Raw genomic sequence first — 26,380 nt, forward strand, 5'->3', positions numbered from 1 at the left:
GTAAAGATAACGGCAAATAACTATGAGTGTGTGTTAAGTTGAAATAAGAAATGTACCAGTCTCAAAATCTATCAGTTGTCTATTTCGAGGAGTTATTTGCCAATACCTAAAGCCTATGGCTACCCCATGTAACTCTGTTTTTTCTCGGATCAGCAATAAAAAATCTGCTAAATATCGCATCTTTTATTTGTATAACTATAATCTCAAAGTTCATTTGATAAATATATTATTTCTCTAATAAATACATGTTATAAACGGTTTCAGCTTCCTTATCGTCGAATGTAGGGCTAAATTTCACTTTAATTACTTCTTTGAATCCCTCTCTCACTGTCGGCTCAACAAATTTGTTCCTGCAACAAAAGATGAATACTTGTTACACTGAACTTTTGATTACTTTAAATAGTAATCGCAATCGCAATCGCAATTTTTGTTGTTGAACACTCAGTGGTAGTGTATTGTAACCCTTTCGAGAATCATTGGTGGTAAACGCTAAAGAATTTTAACGCCTCACGTGCGTACAAACACTTTTTTTCTTTTTGACTGCCCGCACACAAAGACAATATTTTTTACCAATACTGCAATTCTTCAATACACCCTGCGCAGGCAATATTATTGACAATATATTTATCCTGCACTTAAAATTTAATGCTCCACGACAATATTATTGACAATAATCCTAACTAATATTATACATGTGAAAGTGTGCTTGTTTGTTTGTTCGTCTGTTCCTTCACGCTTTATCAACTAATCAACAGTTGATTTTCGGCATATAGTTAGTTGAAAGGACGAAATGTAACATAGGCAACTTTTCATCCCAGGAAAACAAACAGTTACCACGGGATTTGTAAAAAACATATAGCATCAACCCCATTACCGGCCCCCCTACACTGCATGGGTCTCGTCTCAGAATGAGAAGGGTTTAGGCCGTAGGTCTACCCCGCTGGCCAAGTGCGGATTGGTAGACTTCACACGCCCTTGAGATCGTTACGGTGAACTATCTGTTATACAGGTTTCCTCACAATGTTTTCCTTCACCGTTTAAAGCAAGTGATATTTAAATTGCTTAAATAATAAATTTTACGGTACTCTAACTCAGTCTACACGAAAGGAAAGCCGAAGCCTTGCCGAAGCCTGAATATTCCTTTGCGTTCGCTTTTTTACTAGAATATCTGCAAGTAGTCAGTTACTTTATCTATAGAAATAAATAATAAATAATAGACGATACTTACTTGTATGTATGAAACACGATGTCCGAAATGGGTACGTGGTTTATCTTCATGATCTCCCGGAACTTATTGTTATGTTGCGCATGCGCCTTGCTCGTGGTCATGATGGCGCAACGACACGCCACGTTCATATCTTTAGCAAGAGACGTCCAGCGGGCGCGGGATTCTGTATCAGGATTGGTACTGTCCACTATCACGCTTTTGCCTTGCTGCAAGTATTAGAATTATATAAACCCATTACCAGCCCACTACAGGGGTGTCCTACCATCATGAGAAGGGTTTAAAGCTGTAGTCCACCACGCTGGCCCAGTGCGAATTGGTAGACTCTATACACCTTTAATAATAATTTGGGAAGCCAGATTCTACTGAGTAGAAGTCAGCATAAAACTCAGTACTTCCTCTCAACGTCATCTTCTGTCAGTTAACGTCCCACTACTCACTTTCTGTCTCTCTGAGCATAGTGTGTTTTAGAGCATAGACCTACCACCCCATGCCGCCATCCAATGCAGTTTGGCAGGCTGTTAATATTATTACCTAATATAAGTGAGTGAGTTTGGGTTCAACAGTGTAACTTTATTAACAGGTATAAAGCAGTGTAACCTTTATTTCAACTCTGAACGCTGTGATACAGATAGCAATATATATATTATATTTTATTGCAATACAAGTTCGCACTTCACTGCAATGTCACCCAATGGAAAGTGATGAAGAAGTCTAAGGTGGTAAAAAGCTCACTTGTTTGGGTACGGCAGATACCCCAAATCGGTTTCTAATGTGGCATCATTCCGGCACACCAATATTTATAGCAGCACATCACAACAGCCCAACCGGATAAAAAACCTAGATATCTGTGGTTCAATTAGTTTTACTAACCTTTAATAGCTTAGTTGCTTCTGCTGCACATTTTTGCCAAGTACCAAGAACATCTCTGCACACTGCTACATATCTGTTTCCAGATTTCTTCTCAATTTGTTTAGCTAAGGTTGATTTACCACTACCTGGAAAGCCTACTAGAACCAGCAACTGAAAATACAATTAAAAGCATATTAAACTATTTTACTATTAACTTCAGCTTAATTGAATTCTGGGAGCCTAGTGACATTTTCTACCTCCTACCTAGGTTTAATTATTTGATTGTATAAAATGAAAATACACTTCTTTCTATACTGTGCGAAGTCCATCAGAAATCATTTAAATGCTTTTAGAACGCTTGATTTATTACAACAATTTAAGAAGGGCTATAATGAGACTGAGAGAATGAGAGAGAAAATTTCAGAGTCATTGTTGATTTGAATTATTTCCAATAAATATGTCATAACAGTAACAATTATTACCTCTTTTTCCGTACTAATTAATGCTTCATTAAAAGGCTCAGGTTTGAGTTCTTTAGGTATAAACTCTGGTTTATTCATTGGCACATTAGCAATAGAATGTCCTAGGAAAAACTGTTCTGGTGTGTAGAATGTGATGCCAAGGTTCTCAGCTAGAAGTATGTCAGCCATAGAATGGTCTTTCTTTCTTCCTGGTGCCCAATTAGCCATTCTACCAGCAGCATCTCCACAGTAAAAGCTACTACCAATGTCTATAGGAATATTGTCATTTTTCTGAAAGAAAAGTAAGTTGCTTCGTTAATAATTGACACCAATACATACATATAAGAACTTTGGCCTGCTAAAGATAATATTCACATTGAAAAATTTATAGAATATCTATTATTTATTATCATATGGAAATAAGTTCATTCATCATTCATAAGTTCTATAATGTAACATCTTTTTATAAGAAAATATAATGTTCATTCATGAGAAAGTACATATGAGCTTTTATACCTTTTCAGCAAGAAGTTTCCACATGCCTGTTGCAGGTTTTCTATAAAATCCTTTTCCGGTAGCTAAGTATACCTGAATAGGAACATTCAGCTTTTCAACAATACCCTCAATTTTCTTTTTGAAATCCTCAATTTTAACTCTACCATTTCCAATTGGGGACTGATTGCTAAATATAATTATTTTGTAACCATCATTTAATTTCTCAGTAAGCTTTTTTGATACCTGAGGGAATGCAATCTGCCAGTCATTTATATCTACAGGATGCACTTTACCAGACTTTGTTTTTATTAATGTACCGTCCATATCGAATGCAGCAATTTTGTTACTAGATTTTAGACCCTTAGCTGTATAAATATATACTTCTCCACCATCAATCGCTTCCCATACACTTGCCATGGTTTCTTTTATATCAGATTCTAATTCTGATTCTATTTTGCATCTTTTTCTGGGAGATGTTTCTTGGTTATTGTCTTCTAATTTCCTTTTAATCTGTTTTGGTGGCTCGTAATCATCAGGCGGTGGGTCAAACTCGACAATGTGAATGTGATTGTTTAACAATATCTCAACTCGATTACCGTGGGATACTTTGTATTGGCCATGCCGCTTTAGTGCAAATCCATCCAACCCACTTGGATTAATTCCCAGAGGTTTTAATTCAACTTCACATTGTTCACAGTCAGCCTTTAAACTTACTATAAAATACCAAAATATATAATGTAACATTGTAGATATAACACTTAAAAAAAGTAGTTGTAACACTAGTTGATATGTGGCTGCTAGTATCCCAGCCATAAAAAGTATTCTCAAAACTACATATTTAGAGAAATATTATAATATGTATAATAAATATGTCTCATATCAGTTGTCATATAAAAGTTAAAAATACTGTTGAACACATCTCCAATCCGATTGACCCAAGTATTTAGAACTGTTTGTAAAAGGCACATTTTGTTTCCATATTGGTTATGAGTATACATAACACATATGGGCTCATATATGTAATGTAGTCATCTTATTACCATGGTACAGATTGACAGTACCAAAATGCATGTAAAGCCAAGGTGGCCTACAGCAGGAATTCAATCCAAAAACTCCAAACTCGTCTGAACCGCACAAAATTGGGGCGATTCATAAATTACGTCACGTTAATGTGGAGGAAGGAGGAATGCAACCAACTGTGACAAGGTCGAGGGCGTAATAAAATCATGAAATTCTAGAACGTAATTTATGGAGGGCCCCATTGCCAAGTCAGGCGGCCGAGTCGTCTCACATCATATAAGTTGGTTATCTTGCTCTTTGGATAAGATGTTTCATTTCGAAAGCACAAATTATACAAAATGCTCGGCTGTCTTGACCATTTTTACTGGTTTTTCGGTCAAGCAATTGACACAAGAAAATTCTATAAAAATAATTAGATTTGTAATAATTACCTACTTTAGACACGACAAATCAACTTGGATTCTAAGTAAAATCTAATAAACTTACTAAATATAAACTCACTTTGATGGCGAGAACACGACTGATCTTTGATTTTGGTTATTTTACTGCGCCCTACAAATATTTCCACATTATGTGGAAGTTTAATAGGCGCATGCGAATCCAATAAACATCGAAAAAAACATTGACGGATCATAATAGCAGGTATAATGTAACCTCACAAAATGTAGAGGGCGGGAAGGCCACGAAAGACTTTAACCACTCTTAAACAAAAGAACTTTAGAAGAATATGAAGAATTTTTCTACTCCAAAATACTTGCTCGGAATAATAAATAAAACGGAAAACGAGCGCTGATGTCTTGTTTATTTTGGAATTTTCATTTGATTGGAAACGTCAAACAGTTAAATCAAAGTCAATCTTGACATTTCCAGAAACATAGACTATATAGTATTAACGGGAATTTCGACCGGGCACAAACTTAGTAAGACTTACATTGGCTTTTCTGTATATATATATATATATATATATATATATGTATATATATATATATATATATACAGAAAAAGCCAGATGAAAAAAAAAACACTAAAGCATTTTAATATTTAGCTTATAAACTTCGGTTCGGTACTACGGTAGAAAAGACATGAAATCAATTTTGATTTCAATGTTTCCCAATAAATCATGTTGTTCGTGTTAATGCCCCTTTATTTGTCATGGTTTGAACCAACTGCTCTTTAGTAGAAAAAAAACAACCAAATGTGACAATTGCCATACATTTAATAATCTGTGGAATGTGGTGTGTCGTCGCCGTCGTCCCTGTCCGTCGTCGTGTGCTACTGCTAAATAAAAATATGATATTTTAAAAAGTAACTAAGAGGAACTCTATTTCTTTAAGTGAAAATCTGGTTCATTCCTTTATCAGTGTTATCAGCACGCTAGAACCAGTGAAAATTAAGGTACCAAATACTATTAAAATAATAATAGCCAATTTTGTAATTCACTGACGTGTTAAAACTTTTGGTTTTGAAATTATTGAAATGCGGAATAAGTACCATAATTAATTTCAATTATTTTTTATAGGCTATACAAACCGCAATAATGTCGCTGACTAAAAGGAAACGTTCTCTTGATAAAGAAGAATTGCTTGAGAATGGAGATCCTTCAAACAACAGTCAAAGTAACATAAAAGGAGACGAACTTAATATATCAGTATTATTATTTTTATATACACTCCAAGGTATTCCATTAGGGCTTGCGGGGGCGATCCCGATGTTGTTGCAGAACCGAGGCATAACATACACACAACAGGTACAAAATATTGAAAATCGGATATAACATCATACAGGATATAGATTGGTCTAGTTTGTATTTATATCAGAATTTAATGAGGTCCTGTATTCCGGGGTAGAGGTGGATAATTAAGTGTTGGTTTTTCTGTTAAAAGTTGAAACTAATGAGTGAAAAAGTGCCCAGAAGTAGTATGTTAATAGGCTGATGATGATGTAAATAATTTTTTTGTTTATATAATTTAATAAAAAACTCCTTATAATGTAGAAATTGTTGAGATTAGTTTATATTGACATAATAAAGTTTTTTTTTAAATGACAATTTTTTTACAAAAGCATAACAACATCAATCATGGTATTAGCCATTATTCAGACTCTAACAAAAAATGATTTTATGATGTTGGAGTACTTCTGTTCCAATGTATATTAATAGAAAACTAACTAAGTAAACTAATCCAATTGAAGAAATTTGAAATCATTTAAATAAGTTTATTTTATTTTTTGCAGGCTGAATTTAGTTTTGTGAATTGGCCGTTCAGTGTAAAATTGCTATGGGCACCAATAGTAGATGCAATGTTTTGGCCAGAGTTTGGTCGGCGGAAGACATGGTTAGTTCCAGTCCAGTATTTAATTGGAATCTTCATGATAATCATGTCGAGCAGTGTCACAAGCTGGCTTGGCTCAGAAAGCGAACCCCCATCAATGATGATTCTTACCATGTCATTTCTGATGCTTAACTTTTTAGCTGCCACACAAGATATTGCTGTAGACGGATGGGCCCTCACTATGCTGAAAAGGTAATATTGTTTAAATTTTTATATTATTGCCTAGCACATTTTTATTTGCTATACTTCCCCAACAATGTTTTATTATGCCCGTTTTCACTAAACCTAGGTATTGCCTAAATCAAATGCCTAATGATTGGTGATGTGTAAAGAAAAAAAATGTTTCATCACCTCTTAGGTGATAACTATTGGTGAACGGTTGCCTAATTTATGCCTTAGATAAGGTGCTACCTATTTAAGCTTGCCTTAACTGTTAACAGTTTTTAAAAGTTTTAAGTAATAAATCATCATACTTGAGTTAAAATCCTCCATGTGACTCCTATGCTAGTGTGTAGGTTCTAATGATAATTGTCATTGTAAATGAAAATGATCGTTTAAAAGCCAATTGACTATGTCCTACCTGAGATTGCAAATTTCTTAACAGAAAACCATCATTAGAATTTTTGTCCCTACTCAGCAATCATATATATAACATCAACTAGGCCAATGAGATAGTGTGTATCATAAATAACTTATTTTTCAGGTGTAATGTAGGACATGCATCTACATGCAACACAGTGGGACAAACGGCAGGATTTTTCCTGGGATATGTACTATTTTTAGCTCTAGAATCTCCCTATTTTTGTAATAAATACTTAAGGACAGTACCTGAAGATACAGGTCTAGTGACTTTGTCTAGTTTCCTTTTGTTCTGGGGCTGGGTGTTTATTGTCACTACTACTATAATTGCAATATTCAAACATGAAGCTAATGACACTGTTAGTTCTAACGAAAGTCAAGTGAAGGGAATGAAGGATATTGTAAATGCATACAAGCAACTCTATACAATTGTGAAGCTTCCAGCTGTCCGGACTCTGGCATTGGTGCTATTTACAGCTAAGGTAATATATAATTTCATATAATTCTAGGCATATCAAGTGTTACTTACTATTGGAAGAGATTACTGTCCAAAATGATAATTCAAAATCTTCAGATTGCTGATTAAATATTGTAGTACAATCTTATTCGGCACTCTGTGATTGTTTACTTCTGGCATAAATCAATGGGTACATGAGATGTAGACAATGTACAAGATAAATTATTTACATTGTATAAATGCTTATTGTACATAATTGAATTTTATTTGAATCAACCTCTTGAATTTTTTTAAATTTGTTTTTCTGAGATGTATCTTTAGACAATTATTACAAGCAAGCCTATTTATTGTACATTTAATATTTAACCATTTGGGACTAGCCAATAATAATAAACAGTGGGTAGAAAGTATCAGTCTTCATATTTAATTTTCAATATTATTATTTCAATTTTCAGCTTGGGTTTAGTGCCAGTGATGCAGTATCTGGCTTGAAACTTGTAGAGGCCGGAGTTCCACGTGAAGATTTGGCACTTTTAGCTGTGCCTTTAGTGCCTGTTCAAATCATCATGCCTGTGGTATGTATAAATTCAAATTAATGAAAATGTATTAATTTATACAAGCAATTAATACTAATCACAACTAAATGGAGACAGTATTGCCGTTTTGACTATTATTCCGCAAACTCATGCAATGCAAGCTATCTCTGTGCAAAATTACATCAATATTGGTGTAATGGTTGACTCGTTCATAGGTAAAAATTGTGCATTTATTTTATAAGTATAGATTAATTGTATAACTATTTTTTAGATCCTGGCTAAACACACAACGGGACCAGCACCATTATCATTATGGCTACGAGCATACCCACTAAGGCTTTTAGTCGGACCATTGTCCGCTGCCCTTGTGGCGTTAACCCCAACTCTATTAGGGGACTCAGGCCCATCCTACTTCTACCTCTGCATTTTAATGGCACTCTACGTGTTCCACCAGGTCAGACATTTTTTATTGTATTATTTATTTTTAACAAGAATTCTAAACTTTCATAAAAGGCACTTGCGACCTGTATATGAGACGTACTAAACTTGCACTAAAGTCACTCGGGACCTGTGTACGAGACGTACTATACTCGCGTAAAAGACACTTGCGACCTTTACAAGAGACGTACTAAACTTGCGTACAAGACACTCGCGATCTGTATCCGAACAGTACTAAACTTGCATAAAAGACATTAGCGACCTGTATAGGAAACGTACTAAACTTGCTTAAATTGCACTTGCGACCTGTATATGAGACGTACTTAACTCACTTATAAGACACATGGGACCTGAGTACGAGACGTACTGTACTCGCATAAAAGACAATTGGGACCTGTGTACGAGACGTACTAAACTTCCATTAAAGATACTTGCGAACTATACACGAGACGTACTAAAATTGCGTAAAAGACACTTGCTACCTGTATAGGAGACGTACTAAACTTGCATAAAAGACACTGGCGACCTGTATACGAGACGTAGTAAACTTGCATAAAATACACTGGCGACCTGTATACGAGACGTACTAAACTTGCATAAAAGACATTGGCGACCTGTATAGGAAACGTACTGAACTTGCTTAAAATACACTTGCGACTTGTATATGAGACGTACTGAACTTGCATAAAAGACACTTGCGACCTGTATACGAGACGTACTAAATTTGCATAAAAGATATTAGCGACCTGTATAGGAAACGTACTAAACTTGCTGTAAAGACACTTGCGACTTGTATATGAGACGTACTGAACTTGCATAAAAGACACCTGCGACTTGTATAGGAAACGTACTAAACTTCCATAGATGATACTTGCGAACTATACCCGAGACGTACTAAACTTGCATAAAAGACACTTGCTACCGGTATATAGACGTACTGAACTTGCATAAAAGACACTGGCGACCTGTATACGAGACGTACTAAATTTGCATAAAAGATATTAGCGACCTGTATAGGAAACGTACTAAACTTGCTTAAAATACACTTGCGACCTGTATATGAGACGTACTGAACTTGCATAAAAGACACTTGCGACTTGTATGGGAAACGAACTAAACTTCCATAGATGATACTTGCGAACTATACCCGAGACGTACTAAACTTGCATAAAAGACACTTGCTACCGGTATATAGACCTACTAAACTTCCATAGATGATACTTGCGAACTATACCCGAGACGTACTAAACTTGCATAAAAGACACTTGCTACCGGTATATAGACGTACTGAACTTGCATAAAAGACACTGGCGACCTGTATACGAGACGTACTAAATTTGCATAAAAGACATTAGCGACCTGTATAGGAAACGTACTAAACTTGCTTAAAATACACTTGCGACCTATATATGAGACGTACTGAACTTGCATAAAAGACACTTGCGACTTGTATAGGAAACGTACTAAACTTCCATAGATGATACTTGCGAACTATACCCGAGACGTACTAAACTTGCATAAAAGACAATTGCTACCGGTATATAGACCTACTAAACTTCCATAGATGATACTTGCGAACTATACCCGAGACGTACTAAAATTGCATAAAAGACACTTGCTACCGGTATATAGACGTACTGAACTTGCATAAAAGACACTGGCGACCTGTATACGAGACGTACTAAATTTGCATAAAAGACATTAGCGACCTGTATAGGAAACGTACTAAACTTGCTTAAAATACACTTGCGACCTGTATATGAGACGTACTGAACTTGCATAAAAGACACTTGCGACCTGTAAAGGAAACGTACTAAACTTCCATAGATGATACTTGCGAACTATACCCGAGACGTACTAAACTTGCATAAAAGACACTTGCTACCGGTATATAGACGTACTGAACTTGCATAAAAGACACTGGCGACCTGTATATGAGACGTACTAAATTTGCATAAAAGACATTAGCGACCTGTATAGGAAACGTACTAAACTTGCTTAAAATACACTTGCGACCTGTATATGAGACGTACTGAACTTGCATAAAAGACACTTGCGACTTGTATGGGAAACGTACTAAACTTCCATAGATGATACTTGCGAACTATACCCGAGACGTACTAAACTTGCATAAAAGACACTTGCTACCGGTATATAGACGTACTGAACTTGCATAAAAGACACTGGCGACCTGTATACGAGACGTACTAAACTTGCATAAAAGCCACTTGCGACTTGTATAGGAAACATACCAAACTTGCTTAAAATTACACTTGCGACCTGTATACGAGACGTATTAATAATATATTTTTGAGAAAATGCCAATATCCTATTTACGAAACACTACGAATACTATAAATGAGTATGCAAACTATGTTTTGTTTGAATTAAAAACTAATAATTTAATTTTTATATTTTATTCCACTACAAGTTAGCCGTTGACTGTAATCTCACCTGCTGCTGGATGATGCAGTCTAAGATAGTAACAGGCTAACCTGTTAGGGGTATAGCTGATATATTAAACCCATACCCCTAATAGGTTTTTATGCGATATCGTACCAGAGAAATTTCGGGAATGAGGAAAAAGGGAATTTATATTCCCAAATTCCCTCATCCTCCTACCGTAATTCAAGGCGTTTACCGTTGCGCCAGGGAGGTCAGGTTGGCTCAGTGTTGTAGCTCTGTAATAATCGGAGCTCCTGGGTTCGATTCCCGGCAGTGGAATTAGGGAATTTATAATTTTTGAAATTTCTCTGGTCTCGGCTTTGGCCGTGGCTAGTTACCACTCTACCGACAAAGGCGTAGATAAGCGATTTAGTGTTCCGGTGCGATGTCGCGTAGTAACCGATTAGGTGTATGACTACCATGCATCCTAAAAGGTTAGCCCGCTAACATCTCAGACTGCATCATTACTTACCACCAGGTGAGATTACAGTCAAGGGCTAACTTGTCTTCTTCTTAGTCGTGCCCTCATGGCAGAGTGGTCGTGGCTGCTGAGATGAGAAATTTGAGCCGTTACGGGACGCCTGCCATATGTGAAACAACGAAATTATTTTGTGCAAGTAATACGCACAAAAGTACAGATTATGAAAGGAACTAAATATATTACTAATAAAAAAATACAATATTACGAATTTTCTCCAGAAAATGATGACTGTTTATTTAATATACATTTGTTTTCTTCATATACAAAATGTTTTAATTCAAAAATTTCATTAAAAAGGTGACAGCTCAAGTAGTTACATCAACGTATAGTACATAATATATTCTATCATACAGCGTGGCGATGCGACGCCGCGGCCTGTGTCGCCACGCTAAAAATCAGGTTTACCCTCCGGATATTGATGTTACACATCAAAAGTGAAAAACAATTAATTTCATAATTTCAGACTTGCCTATACTGCATGTTCGTGGCAGTGATGGCTTTCTTCGCCAAAGTGTCGGATCCAGCCGTGGGCGGCACGTATATGACGCTGCTGAACACTGTGTCCAACCTGGGGACCAACTGGCCTAACACGCTTGCGCTATGGGCCATAGACCATTTGACATACAAGACTTGCAGTGCGCCGGAGTTGACTGATAACACATGTGCTACACAGCAAGAAACAGACGTTAGTGTTGTATTATCATTTTTTTTATTTAACCGCAATCCTAACCTAACACGGGTGGGCGATGCGTTACGGCCGGTCGAAGTATATCACGTGTAGTTGCTGCGCCTTCGCCTGATCACGTTCTGGTCAAGTCAAAGGCAAATACTTCTCTATTTAAATAGGCACATAGATGGCACTTTGATGCGTTCATGACAAATAGAGGTGAGTAGTGATGCCGATAACTACATTCGTAAATACTAAAGCTACGAGGATTCCAAACGTTCGCTGGTCTAAGAAGAAGCCAATAACAAACTCAGTCGGGTGTTCTTTTTGTTATCACCATCTCACATTGTCATTTGAAAATATTTAAGAAGCAACATGGCTCTTAGCTGCCGACCCTTCAGACTATGAAAGTGAGGGAATAGACAGAAAATTTCCCTGGAGATGGACGACCACTGAGTGCCTGCAATCGGTTAGGGAAACTGTGTTAGAACAGTGGATGTCTGTATAGAAAAAAAAAAACTTAGACGGTATGGAATGATGTCGCAGGAAACCGCTAGTGATAATAATAAATTTTCCAATACCAACATAGGCCAATTTTCCCCTATTAACCAAATTACTAATGTTTTTAAATGAATAAACCCTGCCATTGTCATTTTTCATGACACCTTATCCGAAAGCTAAATGCTTTAAAGTAGAATTAAAGATGGCCTATTTTTTTTTAATTTTTATTATTTGTTTAATATTAATTTAATTACTTTTAACCGGCCTAACTTCAATTTTGTGTATACCTGTATGCAGTGGCGTGCATAGAGGGGTATGCACAGGGTATGCAGATGATATAAAATTAAGAATATCTCCAGTACTAGTTATGAAAAACTCAAGGATAGGCATTGTAAAAGTTATAAAAAGCCTACCTTTAAGTATTTATAACTCGTACTGGAGATTTTCTTCATTTTGCATCATCTGCATACCATGTGAATACCCTCTATGCACGCCACTGCCTGTAAGTGATAACTGTACTCGGACTATACAGTATAATTTAAAAGTATTAATGACAATACAGTGTATCGTAGGTATATCTAATGAAATAAATACGCCATACCATACATTGAAACGACGTAGGGGGTTTTAATTTGTACTCTAAATCGCCTCTTCTAAACGAGAGGAGGCCGGTGGCCAGCAGTGGTACATTAATATACTGATGATGATGAATTGTTACAGGTGTGTAAAAACAATGGAGGTACATGCAATATACAGATTGATGGGTTCTACATAGAAGTGGTGCTCTGCCTCGTGGCCGGCTTCCTGTGGCTACAGTGGGGCAAGAAGACTATCAAGCGGTTACAACGACTACCGGCCTCAGCTTGGCAGATAGGCCGGAACAGATAAGACTGATTTACATTAATATATAGCTGAGTTTAAGGGTTTAAACGTGATATGATGTGACTCGTAACTTTATTATGAATAAATGAGCATCCAAAATTCATAAAATTTTTGGTTGATGTGAATAGACCTTTATAACCATGAGACTTTGGGCAAACGCCGACCGTAAGGGTGAGTTTATACCAAAAACTTATCAATTAAATTATAGCCATGATGTTTATTTATTCATAGTTCAAATTGAATTATCTTAAGTAAATCTTATCTTTAGTTAAATCCATTGACATCAAAGACCATCTGACTAGACCCGGATGGGCCTGTTATTTTGGGCTTTAAAATGATCATAATTGTGAGTATATATTGAAACCTCATCCGTCAAATTAAAAACAATTGCACATTCAATTCACTACCAACTCTCGATCTGATGTTAACTGTCTCGTTGGTTGACTAACAATTATGTCATTCGACGTTTATTTATTCGTAATTTAAATTGAATTATCTTTCTTCTTATAAATTTGTTATATTAGTTCAACATCCTCATCATATCGACCCATTACCCATTATTAAGAAGGGGTTAAGGCCGTAGCTCACCACGCTGGCCCAGTGTGGATTGGTGGACTCCACATACCTTTGAGAACATTATGTAGAACTCTCAGGCATGCAGGTTTCCTCACGATGTTTTCCTTCACAGTCGAAGCAAGTGATATTTTAATTAATGTTATAAGTGTAAATTTTTAATAATGTTTAGTTAAATTCATTAAATTATGATCATTAAATATTCCCAACTATCAAAACGAGGTCAAAAATTCCACCTGCTGCTCAATTGAGTACTTTTCTAACAAGTTGGCTAAAGATTGACGCAATTTAACAGTGACAATGGTTTACCAAGTTGTATTGAAACAACATGCTGTGACAGTTAAAGATTTCTGAAAAGTTATTGAATGGCTGGTATACTTAAAGGTATAATCATAAGCATATGATAGTAAAAGCGGAATTTGCTTTTCTAAGCTAGACTGTTGGTTTAATTATAGCTTGGGCAGAAGTAATAATATGTTTTACGCTCGGTTCGCTCCCTGTAACTTCACTTATACTTCTACTTTACTTTCTATTTTGTTTCCGAGAACCTCTTATTTTTATTAACGTGCTCACTTCGCTGGTGCTTTTTTTTACATTTTGCAACAATTTTCAAATTTCGACTATGAAGATGTGAAAGGAATGTTACATTTACCGCCAAATGAAAATTTTATGTTGTCTGGCACAAAGTACTTGTGAATACTAAGTGGAGGGACGTATGAGCTTTGACTTTAACAGCATGGCAGTTTTGAATTTTTATTATGCAACTGCAAAGAAAAGTTAAAATTCATATACGCCCAGGTATATAGTTACATAAATTTATATATTGTATGGGCTTTAACTTTAACAGCAGCATTTTGGTGAATCGCAAAGTAACAGGTTTTTTAAATTCTAAAGTTTAGCTAATGTAATATAGTGTTGGAGTGAAAGTGAAACCAATAATACAAAATCTATGAATAATAATTAATTAATTGTAATAGGAAACCTCAATTTAAGGGCACAAATAAATAGCATAAATTTTTGACATCCATTATTCTTTTGATATGTATTGAAAATTAAAACTTTTTAATAAATTCTAGATATCCGAAACGTTGTGGTTTTTTACTTTTACTTTTAACTAGTATTATTTTTCTTTTAAAATATTATTAAAAATCAACCTCAATCAAAATCAATCCAACTTTGCCTCTTTTTCACAAAATTCAGCTAAGAGAGAGGTTGTTTTTCATCGTTTTTCCTGTATTTTATCTTTTTATTTTTGCCCAGAAAAGATTATGGACAATATAATGGTATTATACCAATTTATTATGTGTTTATGTTCATAACTTTAACACACAAATGCTCCTGGATACATAAATTCGTAGTGTATTTAAACTGTCCCTTTAATGAAGACCTTCACTAATACAAGTAATTTATATTATTTAACTACCAAAATCTAAGAAACATGTACGAATCCCTGACACAATTCGAATAATTATTTGATAAACTAAACCCCATTCGTTTTGAGTTTCCAAATGAATACAACTTTCTCAAACAAGATCCCCTAAGAGTCATCAGAATATCAGGTTTAATGAGTCCTGAGAAAGTAATGAAGAATCTATACGACATAATCGTTGTGATAGTAAAATAAGTTTATTAGTTTAATGATACAATATTTCTGCAATTGAAAGTACAAATTCCATTATATTAAATTCATTAGCGATACAAGTGAAAACGCGGGTGAAAGTATATGGTTATACTATGTTAAAAAAGCGGGTGAACGTATATCGTTATTCTAGATTAAATATTATGTGAACATATGGTATGGTATGGTTATCCTAGAATAAACACGCAGTTGAACTTGTACATGTTTACCTTAGTATAGATACGAGGGTGAACTTGTATCCAAGAATAAATAAGCGAGTAAACAAATTTGTATGGTTATCTAAAATATGATGTTAATTTTAGTTTAGTTAATTGGCTTTAGTGTTATTAGGAATTTCCACATGGGGTTATTGCAATAGCGGTTAAATGTGCTAAATAGTTGAGGAAAATACCACTATAATTTATAATACTAGTATTGATTACAGGGATTAATAAAAAAAACAAGTTTTCTCTATAGGTTCTTTATATACACATCAACATTTCTTAAAATATACAGTTTACACTTATATAACAATAAAGGAAGGCCATGCAGAATAGTACTGGAATTATTAACGACCTACCATACATCTATTAAATCTAGGTAAATGTTAAAAGACGTTCGTAATTATACTGTCGTTATTTTCTTGTACTATTCTGCCTCCGTACATTATTATCGGATCTCCTTTAACAACGTTTTTATGCAATTCTATTAAAAACCGATTTAGGATCAACTTATATCAGAATTCATAAGATTACAACATTCCTATATTTAAATATTACGCAGGACAATTGGATGATTGGAATTGGAAATTTAAACGGAAACTTGGGTTCCCCAAGCCATTTGTGGTAGTTTTGAGACATTTAGCAACCTGCAACGAAACGTAGAATGTGCAGTGCGTTTTGCGTTCTGACGGGTGAACATGCAGTCAGTTCAAGTGTGACAAACCACTCTAGGTAATATACCAACGTTAAGCCACATTCATCTCAATATCTCAAAACTATCACTATTGAAGAGTTCAATTTCAAAAAGTTTTTTTTACAATATTGTTGATTTATCGTCTATGACAAAAATGTTTTTATGGTTTATATGTTATTTAAAAAAGGATGTATTATCTTTTCAGTTTTTTTTTCCTGAGTGCGTTTAATTATTGTCATGGTAGAGTTTGTTAAGAGACTAAGCACTATTTTGGGAATAGTCAGTATTTTTAAATATTATTATTATTGCAAACTAATAATATTACACTAAAAAGTAGTTATAATTTATCTTTTATTTTGTTATTATGAACTTAGCCCATTTTGGAAATGAACTCTTCAATTCTCGTTTAACTCCTAATGTCCTAAAACTCAAGTTAATTACATCAGTTTAACCAAGTCAATGCGAAAAACCAAACATGTTTGTAAAGCAGCGGGTACTTTGAAATTGAGACCCAAAGGCCTTACAGATAGCTATGCATATATATTTCGGTAGAATCTGCTTTCGAAACTGGTGTAAAAGTCACTACAAACAGACACACTTGACTTTCCAAAAGTGCTTATGGAGTAAGCCTACTCGAAATAGATGAATTTTGAATTATTAATTGTTTGACCACATTCCAATTGACAACGCCATTTTCGTGAACAAACACAGCATAAACTATCCTATTACTCTACGTTTATTTGTAAAACCATAAGTGTACATTTATGCGAACACACATTTTGAAATCTCTAAAATAAACACATAATTGGCAACATTCAATATTTATGCTGTAACGAAAACATATTTACCAACCAAAATCTAAAGTTACATTAGGTTGGGTTAGAAACCCAACCCATCCTAACCTAACTTTGTAATAAAGTGAAAATGATTTGTAGCTTTCCCATTACCCTGCTAAATAAACAACACAATGTAAATGCTCAAAAGACTGTAGGGAAGGTATATTTTTATATAATATGTACGATAACGATGTACCGCAAACCACAAAACCTTTAACAATAATGCGAACGGATGAACCGAGAAAACGCAGTAAAAAATAATGACTGAAAAGCTGGGGTAAATTATTAAAAAAGTGTATAAAATTAAGAGTTAATATACATACACACACGAAAAATAACTTACTCTAGGTATCACCCCTTTTACACTAAAAATGACCGAAAATTCACCCCATCCAATCGAGTGCTGTTATACATATTGCCTAAAATGGTAATTTGTTGTATTTTTAATATTTATATTTAATTGGTGTGCGTGTTCCAAGCACTTTGTTATTTGTGCGTGTACACTGTAAATACATTGTTGCAAAAATAACAAACACCTAAGCAATAAATTCTTGTCAATTGTCGCTAAAACATCAATTAATGTCATAATGTACGTTTATTATATAATATAACTAAGTATTTGTATTATAGGTATGCTAAATTTTAGATGAATTGTTTAATATCATTGTTGATAATATTATATTACTATAACTTTTTTGTGGTGGACAAAAATTTTGTTAAAATAAACTAGAATTGAAATTTATTTAACAAAGCTTTTTATTTCATTTATTCTTAACGTAGTAATTTATTTTCTTAATAAGTTATTAACAATATTTTTGACAAAAAAATTAAGTTGTAAACCCACTTTAAATAAGTTTTTTATAAACATCGCAATAAATAAAATACATAGGTGAATGTGGCACAAAACTGGGCGGCTTTTGTGCATTTTTTTGTGAACACACATCCATATAAATAAAACCAAAATTTAAAAAATATTTGGATTAGTTGTTAAGTTGGTATTTCTTACCAATAAGATTCCTATCACAGGTAAGGTAAGTTGACGGGGGAAAAGACATTCCTAACCTTTACAGTGCGTACTAGAAATGAGGAAAACAACGCATTGCACGTATGTACCAAGTATTAACGGTAGTAAGACGGACAAGACAATGCCTAGTAAGTTATGCCTGATCAAAGAAAATTCCTAGGCGTACATTTCACTTCACCAATCGATTTTAAACCGATTTCAAAAAGGAGGAGGTTCTCAATTGGTCGGTCTTTTATTTTATGTATGTTACCCGATTACTCTAAGCCGATTTGAAAAATATTTTTTTTGTTTTAAAGGGCATATTTTCCAGGTGGTCCCAATCAAATATTATTGAAATCGGTCGAGCTATTATTAAAAATTAAAAAATAATGTACCCAAAGTAGCAAATTTCTTTTGCTTTTTAGTTCCTGGGTGTATGCCATATCACACTGGTTATTGCCATATGATGTGCGATTTTGTGTTTGTATTATCATACTTCTCCTTTTTCTTACGGATTTAAGGTGATTAAACAAAAACGATTTTATATTTTTTTCCTCTGTCAAGTGTCAGTTTACGAGCTTTACCGCCGAATCGGTTTCATAACGATAAAACATTATATTTTAGGAATGCCTTATTTTTCCTTGAAGATTACAATCTATATCTATGTATACAACGTAGTAATTTACATGTATATATTAAGAAACATAATTTATTTAGCAATATCAAAATTATTATTTAAAAAAAATATCAAAAAATATGTTATAAAACTAAATGACGAAATCCATACAAAAGTGCATGACAGTATCATCAATTTTAAAAATAAAAAAAATATTACTCATTAATTAACTTATTTAAAAATTATTTTTTTCGCATTAATTATCAAAAATAAAATTGTAAACTAATGACGAAACCCCATACTTTTTTACTTGTGGATATTTACTAATTTTAGCTAAGTATTTAGTAATATTAAATTATTAAAAAATATTTTTGTGAAATAAATTATTATCAAAGAATACTATTGTAAACTAACAACACGCTTGTACACTGTTTTAACGAAATCCAGTTCATTCACTGATGATTCGGATCTCTTATAATTCTTCTCAACTAACATTAAATAAATATGAATGTCAGGTTCAGTTAAAGTATTACTACTAGACCGCACATTAAAAACTATATACGAGTATATTGAACTATAGCAATTACTCCAAAAAATAAAAAAAAACACCTAATAAATATTTTCAAATATGTAGTATCAATTAGGAAAAGATCTCGCACATTAGTAGTAGGTATTCCAAGACAACAACAACAACGGACGCAAGCGACCATGCAACGCCGCAAACTCCTCTGATGTTTGCGCCACCCAACGTCCAAACGCCGAAAATCCACCTGAACCATATGCAGCGTATCAACAAACTGCATTTGAGCGTTCGAATATGCAGAAGGGGCTGGATGGTGAGTTTACGTCTTAGGGAAAGGATTATTAATTTCGATAACACACCAAGATGTTAGGACGCTTTGGCCAATTCGTCTGGTCTTTTTTATAAATATGAGATAGTCTTTCGCTTGACGGCTATCTAGCCTGATTATGCCTATTCACTCTTGCCTTAGAGGAACTTTAATTATTCCTGCAACTTGAAACGTTGTTGACAAACTTTTAATATCAGTTGGCTGAATTATATTTTATCAACTACTTAAGGAAGCTTTTTGAACTTTTACTGCGTCTTGGTGTTTTGTCGTAGTATGAAAACGTGGGAACAATATTTTAAAGTATATCCTGTAGTAAAGTATCTCGTGCTCGGTTATCCTGGACGTTGGAATCAATGGCGTGCCAGATAGTTCTCGTGTCAAGCTATGGGGCGCAGACGCTAATACAAACGCTAAGCACTTACATGTCCATGTGAACTTACCTGTCCAGGTACTGAAATACGCATCCTACTGGATCAAACTACAAATTACGCTGTAGAAGAATTAATAGTTCATAAAAAATCTGGTCTAAAGCGGCCAGGAGTTTCAGACTTGGCGTACTAGTGCACGAGATCTCTTACCGGCCATTTAAAATCACGGTTCCCTTCGAGCAAGTTCGTCGTCGGAAATAATAGGTTTTCGGTCATCACTCTTACTGCCGCGGCCTAATCGTCCTACGCGCCTTGCGAGCGAGCTGGTCTTGTCCACTGCTCCCCAACTGTGGGCCGTTCCACTTCCCGAGCGAGACAGTAAACCAGCCACACCCTCGCCCAACTTGCTGTGATGGATTCCGTAGAGGAAATACAGGAGAAACCCTGAAACATGAAAATGTAATTTTAGTTTTTTATAGGTTAATCAAAGATGCCTACCCCCAGTCCTGAGAATATTTAGCTTGAATCCAAGGAACTAAAATTTGAGTTAGCAAAAACACTTTGTTATTAGTTCCAGAGTCACTCGTATGTTCCGTTTGGTGTTTCAAATGGAGCCAAAATTTAAGCTGTCACTGGTATAGGGATAGTCAGTCCAGTGTGTCCAGTGGTGAAAATGGATATCAGTGCTTTTTTGTGTAGGTTTACCAAATGACTTACCAAATGTCATCCAAATAGCGAAACGTGCCCAAGTAAGTGCGTTGAGATTGACCATCAGTTCCACGTTGAGCATAACGCTGGCGGCTGGCAGAAGCGGCACCCAGGGCACACGGAACGGCAGTCGTAATGGACTTTGCTGATGGGCCCATATTATCACCAAACCTGGTAATGTAATGTACATATATATACAAGGCTAAAAGAAAAGGGATAGGTACTAAGCCGATTACCTTCATACCTACTTAAAATAATAAAATACTCATGTTGCAACACACGAAGGCTTCCGTACCTAGTACTACGAAACACTTATAATATGTAATAACATTAAATAGAACAGGGTTCTTGTATGAGGGACTTCTAATTTCAACTTTATATTTTTATCTTGTAACGCGTACGACATTACAAAATACTAATTAATTATTCTGACAAACAGACGGAATACGGGGACTTGTTGTAGTCCCGTTGGCATTCTTCGGGTACGGAACCGTACAAACCGGGGGTGGACAACCAAAAAATCGCTGATATTAATTATTACATTTTCTTTCAGTGTCTAAGTACTTACCTAACGTGATTTGGAAAACTTTTGCATATATTTTCGTAAACCACAAAGGTATAATACGATTTCAAGATATTGGTTTTCAGTACCTGTAGAAATTTGTACTGTAGGATCCTTGACATATCTTAGTACCACTGGAAAAGCTGTCTTATTTTTCTTATCTCCAATTAATTGACGCCATTTTGGCACTTGCATAAGAGCGTCATACGTGCAGCGTCGTCGTCTAGTTTTAGGTATCTATATATCTATAGCTCTAGATTTCTCTCAAACGACACAAATGGAGACAAAAATTTAAACTGAAATTTAAATAAGTACAGTCCGGTGTTATTCTAAGAGATCAGCGAGGATAGGTAGGTTTTATATGCATTAATAAAAAGGTCAGGGCAAAGTGCGACAACAGGGCCCTGAATCTTGCAGGTTCTGCTTAGAAGTGGTTGTGTGCGGATAAAGTCCGTGCAGCGATTACATGTAGGTATAGTAAGATAGATAGGTACGTACATGCAATAATAATAAATGTGAGGACGAAGTCCGGCAAGAGCGCCCACAGTCCTGCAGGTTCCGCTAAGAAGTGGTTGTGTGCGCATAAAGCCGCTGCAGCCGCTGTGAAAGTGTAGACGCAGCTTGTGACAGCGCTGCCGGGCGCTCGGCCACCAGCTATCGGCTCCAACCATGCGTATTGTGGGCGTAATCTACCCACGGTGAGGGCTTCAAACATCTGTCAAATTAGCATTTTTTTTATTTACTAGTTCATGCCTACGAGTTAGTCCGCTTTTATTTTAGGTTTTTAAGGCCAGAGTTGTTAGGTATTTGTTTGGATTTCTTTCAAGAAATTCTTAATATCTGCCCGATTTAAGGAAATTGTGAAGCCCCTATGCGTCGGTGTGCAAGTTAAGTACTCGGTCTCGTTACTATCTTTAGCAGCGTCACGCCTAGGAAGGTCTACATTTCTCTCCCATATGAGAGATGCCCTGTCAAGTGTGGCTCTGTTCATAGGCGATGGTTTTTCACTTACCATCATGTGTGTCATCTGCTCGGTCTGTCAATTGTTACTATAAAAAATTAAAAATATCTAAAACCTTATAGTGTGTACTAGAACAGGAAACAAGGAAAAACGCAAATATCCACAATAGGTACATTGTCTTGCAAGCAAAGCCGAAATTTCTAAAAATACTGAATATTACCTCCGAAGAAGAAGACCCGCCGTCAGTCCCAGGCGTGCCGGTCGCAGAGCTGTCTTCTCTGTCAATAGGTGAATCCAACTGAGGTGGACCAAAGCCCTTTTCTTCTGGCGGTGCAGGTCGGTATCGCAAAATAATCACAGCGGCACTTACAATCGTGTAAGCCAACAGTGTCCCGATTGACATAAACTCAACAAGCTTTTCTAAATCGAATAAAAGAGCTATCAAAGCTGATGAAAACCCAGATATGATCAGATTTGATATAGGTATTTGAGATTTGTTGCTCATATCGCTTAGGAAACCGAACAACAGACCATCTGCTGACATAGCATACAGGCAGCGAGGTAATGAGAATAGCGATCCTAACAAAGTGGTAGTCATTCCACACACTGCACCGACAGCTACTGCATATTTAGCCCAATCTGCGTGCACAGCGCCCAGAGCAGCTGGTAATGCTGCATCTGGATTTATACTTTTGTACGGTACCATTAAAGTCAAAGCTATTGCCACGAGTATGTAACCAAAAGCTACCATGGCCATGGATAAAATAGTTGCGATCGGTATGGAGCGAGAAGGGTCCTTGGCTTCTTCGCTTGATGCAGATATACTGTCGAACCCAACGAAGGCATAAAAACAAGTAGCCGCACCCGCTAATACTCCACTAAAACCGAACGGCATAAAACCACCGTTCTTCTCGGACCAATTACTAAGGTCAGCATAATAAAAACCTAAGAATATTACGAGAGAGATTACCGCAAGATTTAAAATCGTAAGGCCATTATTAATGTATGCGGAGGTTTTGACACCTACAGCTAGGATTAAAGATGCAACAATGCATATGAGGAAGGCTAAAACGTCTGGGTATTTGCTGAGCAGAGTTTCATGAAGCTCGCCTGTGACAGATATTGTTGCATTACTGATTGCGCCATCTAACATAGCATCTAAATATCCTGACCATGCTCTGGCAACTGAAGCAGCACCTAGAATTAAAACACATTCATTAATTATTTTATAAGGCTTATGCGTTTCTAGGAGTGATCAAATGAGGAGATCAGAAGAAGAACTAGTTACCCTGAAGTAGTAATAGGTAGGTAACAACGGAGAACTATACGTTGGGGGCCCAAGGTGCTGGAACGGTGACCCCGCTCTGCTAAACGCAGTGTTGGTGCGTCCCCAACAGTGCGTTTAGCAGTGCGGGACAGGCAACATCAAACGAGTCACTGGGAGCCGCTGGGAACAAGCGACCCAGGATACTGGATTTTGAAACTCCCGACAATAGACCTACGTCCAGCAGTGAACGTTAATCGGTTGCAGTGATAATGATGATGAATCTCATTTCTTATTTGTTCCCTAATTTAAAAAAATACTCAGGTATTTCTTGCACTCTCGATTTAAAAAGAGTACAGCGGTGATCTTAACGTGGATGACTTAAAGTAATTAAGGCAAAGTTATAGCACCTAATGAGTAAGATACTCTTAACCTCTTCTCCGTTGAAAGGTGATTACAACTTTAGCCCTTTAAGCCAAAAGCCGGTTAATCCATCATCAAAAATATTCACACAGGGATTGAACAAAGGCCGATCTTTAAAAAAATGTCAAATCCACGAACGTCTTTAAATTGGAGACAAACGCGAACTCCATAAAGCGTGAGATAAGGGAAATAAGAAGATAGCTATCACTTACCTATCATATATTCCAGTACGATATTCCAACCGATTATAAAGGCCCAAAACTCTCCAATACTGACGTAAGTGTAGGCATATGCGCTGCCGGCTCTCGGTATTCTGGTGCCAAACTCAGCATAGCACAGTGCGGCTAAAGTAGACGTGATTCCAGCAAGTAAGAAACTAAGAGCAGTCGCTGGTCCAGCCATATTATGCGCTACTGCTCCCGTTAGGACGTAAATACCAGCTCCAACCATATGACCCACACCTAAAATAAGTCCTGGATATGAACTTACAGCACATGGGAACAAAATAATCCAACATACATATTCTGCCAATAAATTAATTGTAATTACAAAAAAGCGATATTATTATTCCGCTTTTGTCTGATTCTTCATTGTGAATTGCATTTTTAACCGACTTAAAAAGAACGAGGAGGTTCGCAATTGGGATGTATTTTTTGACGGTATACTTCCCATTGGGTCCCATTAAATGAGGAAACTCTTCAAATATATATGGACACCTATAGTGATTTGAGTATCTTTTAAAGTTACTTGAACATTTGCTATCGAAAAGAGTGAAAGTCATAAAAAATCATTTTTACAAACCGGTTTATAAACGACAGATTTCTGAGATAATAAACATATAAAGATTTAAAAAAATATAGGTACTACTGAACTGAGTTACATACTCCTCCTTTTTTGTAAGACGGTTAAAAATATGATCCTCCACATGATTTTAATAAAATAATTTCAGGAAGGAAGAAAGCATATACTCTTACACAGTACATACTTACCGAGTAAAGTAATATCAAAAGTAGTAAGGCAGCGGTTGAGCGGAGTATCCAAGGAGTCACCATAAATAGGCTTACGTCTGTTCATTTTATGACAGAATCCTGAGAGGACATGCCCCAGGATTTTATGCCTAGCTCCAGGCATGATTTCTTTAAAAAAAAAACGAATTTCAAGACACTATAAGTACTAACATTATGTACTTTGCATTAAAAAATTGTATGATCACTTCAATGAAAATGTAATTATAGAACTGAAAAATAATTCACTCTTATAAACACTGAAAATTACCAAGAACTCAATTATACCTTTGTAAGTATTCGTTAAGTGTTATTTAAGTTGTATCTATTATTACTAATCTGCACAAGAGTGACTTACCTCTTTATTTTGTGGCCAGCTGACGATATTTGCAATGTCCCAGAGATAGGCGCTGGAAAAATCGGCGCGCGCATGCGATCGATTCTTGAGGGAAGATGAAAACATTATTTACCTACTTTGTATGTGAGTAATGTAATCTGAAAATACGAAAGGAGTTTTTTTATACAAAACGAGCAAGCCGGTCACCGGATGTCACCAGCACCAGATGTGCAACCAATGCATTGCCGGCTTCAAAGGAATTTGTTTAACAGTTCTTTGAATATACCCAAATCGTAGTTTTAACGCAACACAATAGATGAAATATTACCTATACTTGCATATATTATGTTTAATTACCAGTTCTATGCATATCTACAGTGATAGATTACAAAACAAATAGTTCGCTCTGAATTCTAGGAGAATGACTGCGTAGTGTACAATAACTGATCTCAGTGGGCCTGGTGGGCGCACCTCGCTTCTCTTTACTTGCTCCAACAACCGTTTTATTACTTAAGATTGAACTTGTTTTGAGATAACATATTATTATGTATACCTCTCTAATATACCTACCTAATTTTGTCTATCTAGCCGTTAACCGTTTATTACACTACCCGATATCAAGAGACTCTTAACCTAAACGCGCTATTACATTATCCGATATCGAGGGATCGTTAGAGAAAAACAGATAAAAGATTAAAAGAGATTCCTAATCTATTCATAATCGGATCCCTAACTGGAGCAATCGGATCTTCACGATCTGACACTACCGGCTGATCGAGTAATGTAATAAACCAATAACACTTAAGCGTCGTAAGTCGACTCTATCGGAATTCCGTAAATCTGATGGTGCAATCAAGCCGACCAACCCACATTGGAACGGCATAGTGGTTCTTTGATTTACATTATCTGTCTACTACAAGATTACTTAGAACATTTTCTCTCTTCGAAATACTGTTTCACCAGTCTTTTAGT

At 35.7% G+C, this 26,380-nt stretch overlaps 3 protein-coding genes across 4 annotated transcripts; 1 reads left to right on the forward strand and 2 right to left on the reverse strand.

The window, feature by feature from the left end:
• Positions 1 to 168: 168 nt before the first annotated feature.
• LOC120628679 (uncharacterized protein F21D5.5) lies at positions 169 to 4,893 on the reverse strand. 2 transcript variants are annotated; one of them, XM_039897234.1, is made up of 6 exons: positions 4,540 to 4,893; positions 3,055 to 3,746; positions 2,560 to 2,829; positions 2,099 to 2,248; positions 1,229 to 1,434; positions 169 to 350 (listed from the first exon to the last, which is right to left on the reverse strand). In XM_039897234.1, the coding sequence occupies exons 1-6, from the start codon at positions 4,685 to 4,687 to the stop codon at positions 227 to 229; spliced, it is 1,590 nt and encodes a 529-aa protein (XP_039753168.1). In that variant the 5' UTR covers positions 4,688 to 4,893; the 3' UTR covers positions 169 to 226. The 2 variants fall into 2 exon arrangements, with proteins under 2 accessions (XP_039753168.1, XP_039753169.1); XM_039897235.1 differs by having other exon boundaries at positions 4,555 to 4,892.
• A 408-nt stretch (positions 4,894 to 5,301) lies between these two features.
• Positions 5,302 to 13,926, forward strand: LOC120628625 (acetyl-coenzyme A transporter 1). The gene is made up of 8 exons (XM_039897092.1): positions 5,302 to 5,448; positions 5,573 to 5,800; positions 6,286 to 6,575; positions 7,087 to 7,444; positions 7,875 to 7,994; positions 8,227 to 8,409; positions 11,783 to 12,004; positions 13,208 to 13,926. The coding sequence occupies exons 2-8, from the start codon at positions 5,591 to 5,593 to the stop codon at positions 13,373 to 13,375; spliced, it is 1,551 nt and encodes a 516-aa protein (XP_039753026.1). The 5' UTR covers positions 5,302 to 5,448; positions 5,573 to 5,590; the 3' UTR covers positions 13,376 to 13,926.
• A 5,627-nt stretch (positions 13,927 to 19,553) lies between these two features.
• On the reverse strand, positions 19,554 to 25,474 carry LOC120628764 (cationic amino acid transporter 4). The gene is made up of 7 exons (XM_039897375.1): positions 25,430 to 25,474; positions 25,057 to 25,203; positions 24,280 to 24,528; positions 22,601 to 23,577; positions 21,918 to 22,134; positions 20,867 to 21,028; positions 19,554 to 20,593 (listed from the first exon to the last, which is right to left on the reverse strand). The coding sequence occupies exons 2-7, from the start codon at positions 25,196 to 25,198 to the stop codon at positions 20,373 to 20,375; spliced, it is 1,968 nt and encodes a 655-aa protein (XP_039753309.1). The 5' UTR covers positions 25,199 to 25,203; positions 25,430 to 25,474; the 3' UTR covers positions 19,554 to 20,372.
• Positions 25,475 to 26,380: the final 906 nt, after the last annotated feature.

The sequence above is a fragment of the Pararge aegeria genome, chromosome 13 (assembly GCF_905163445.1).
Source record: "Pararge aegeria chromosome 13, ilParAegt1.1, whole genome shotgun sequence".
Classification (NCBI taxonomy): domain Eukaryota; kingdom Metazoa; phylum Arthropoda; class Insecta; order Lepidoptera; family Nymphalidae; genus Pararge; species Pararge aegeria.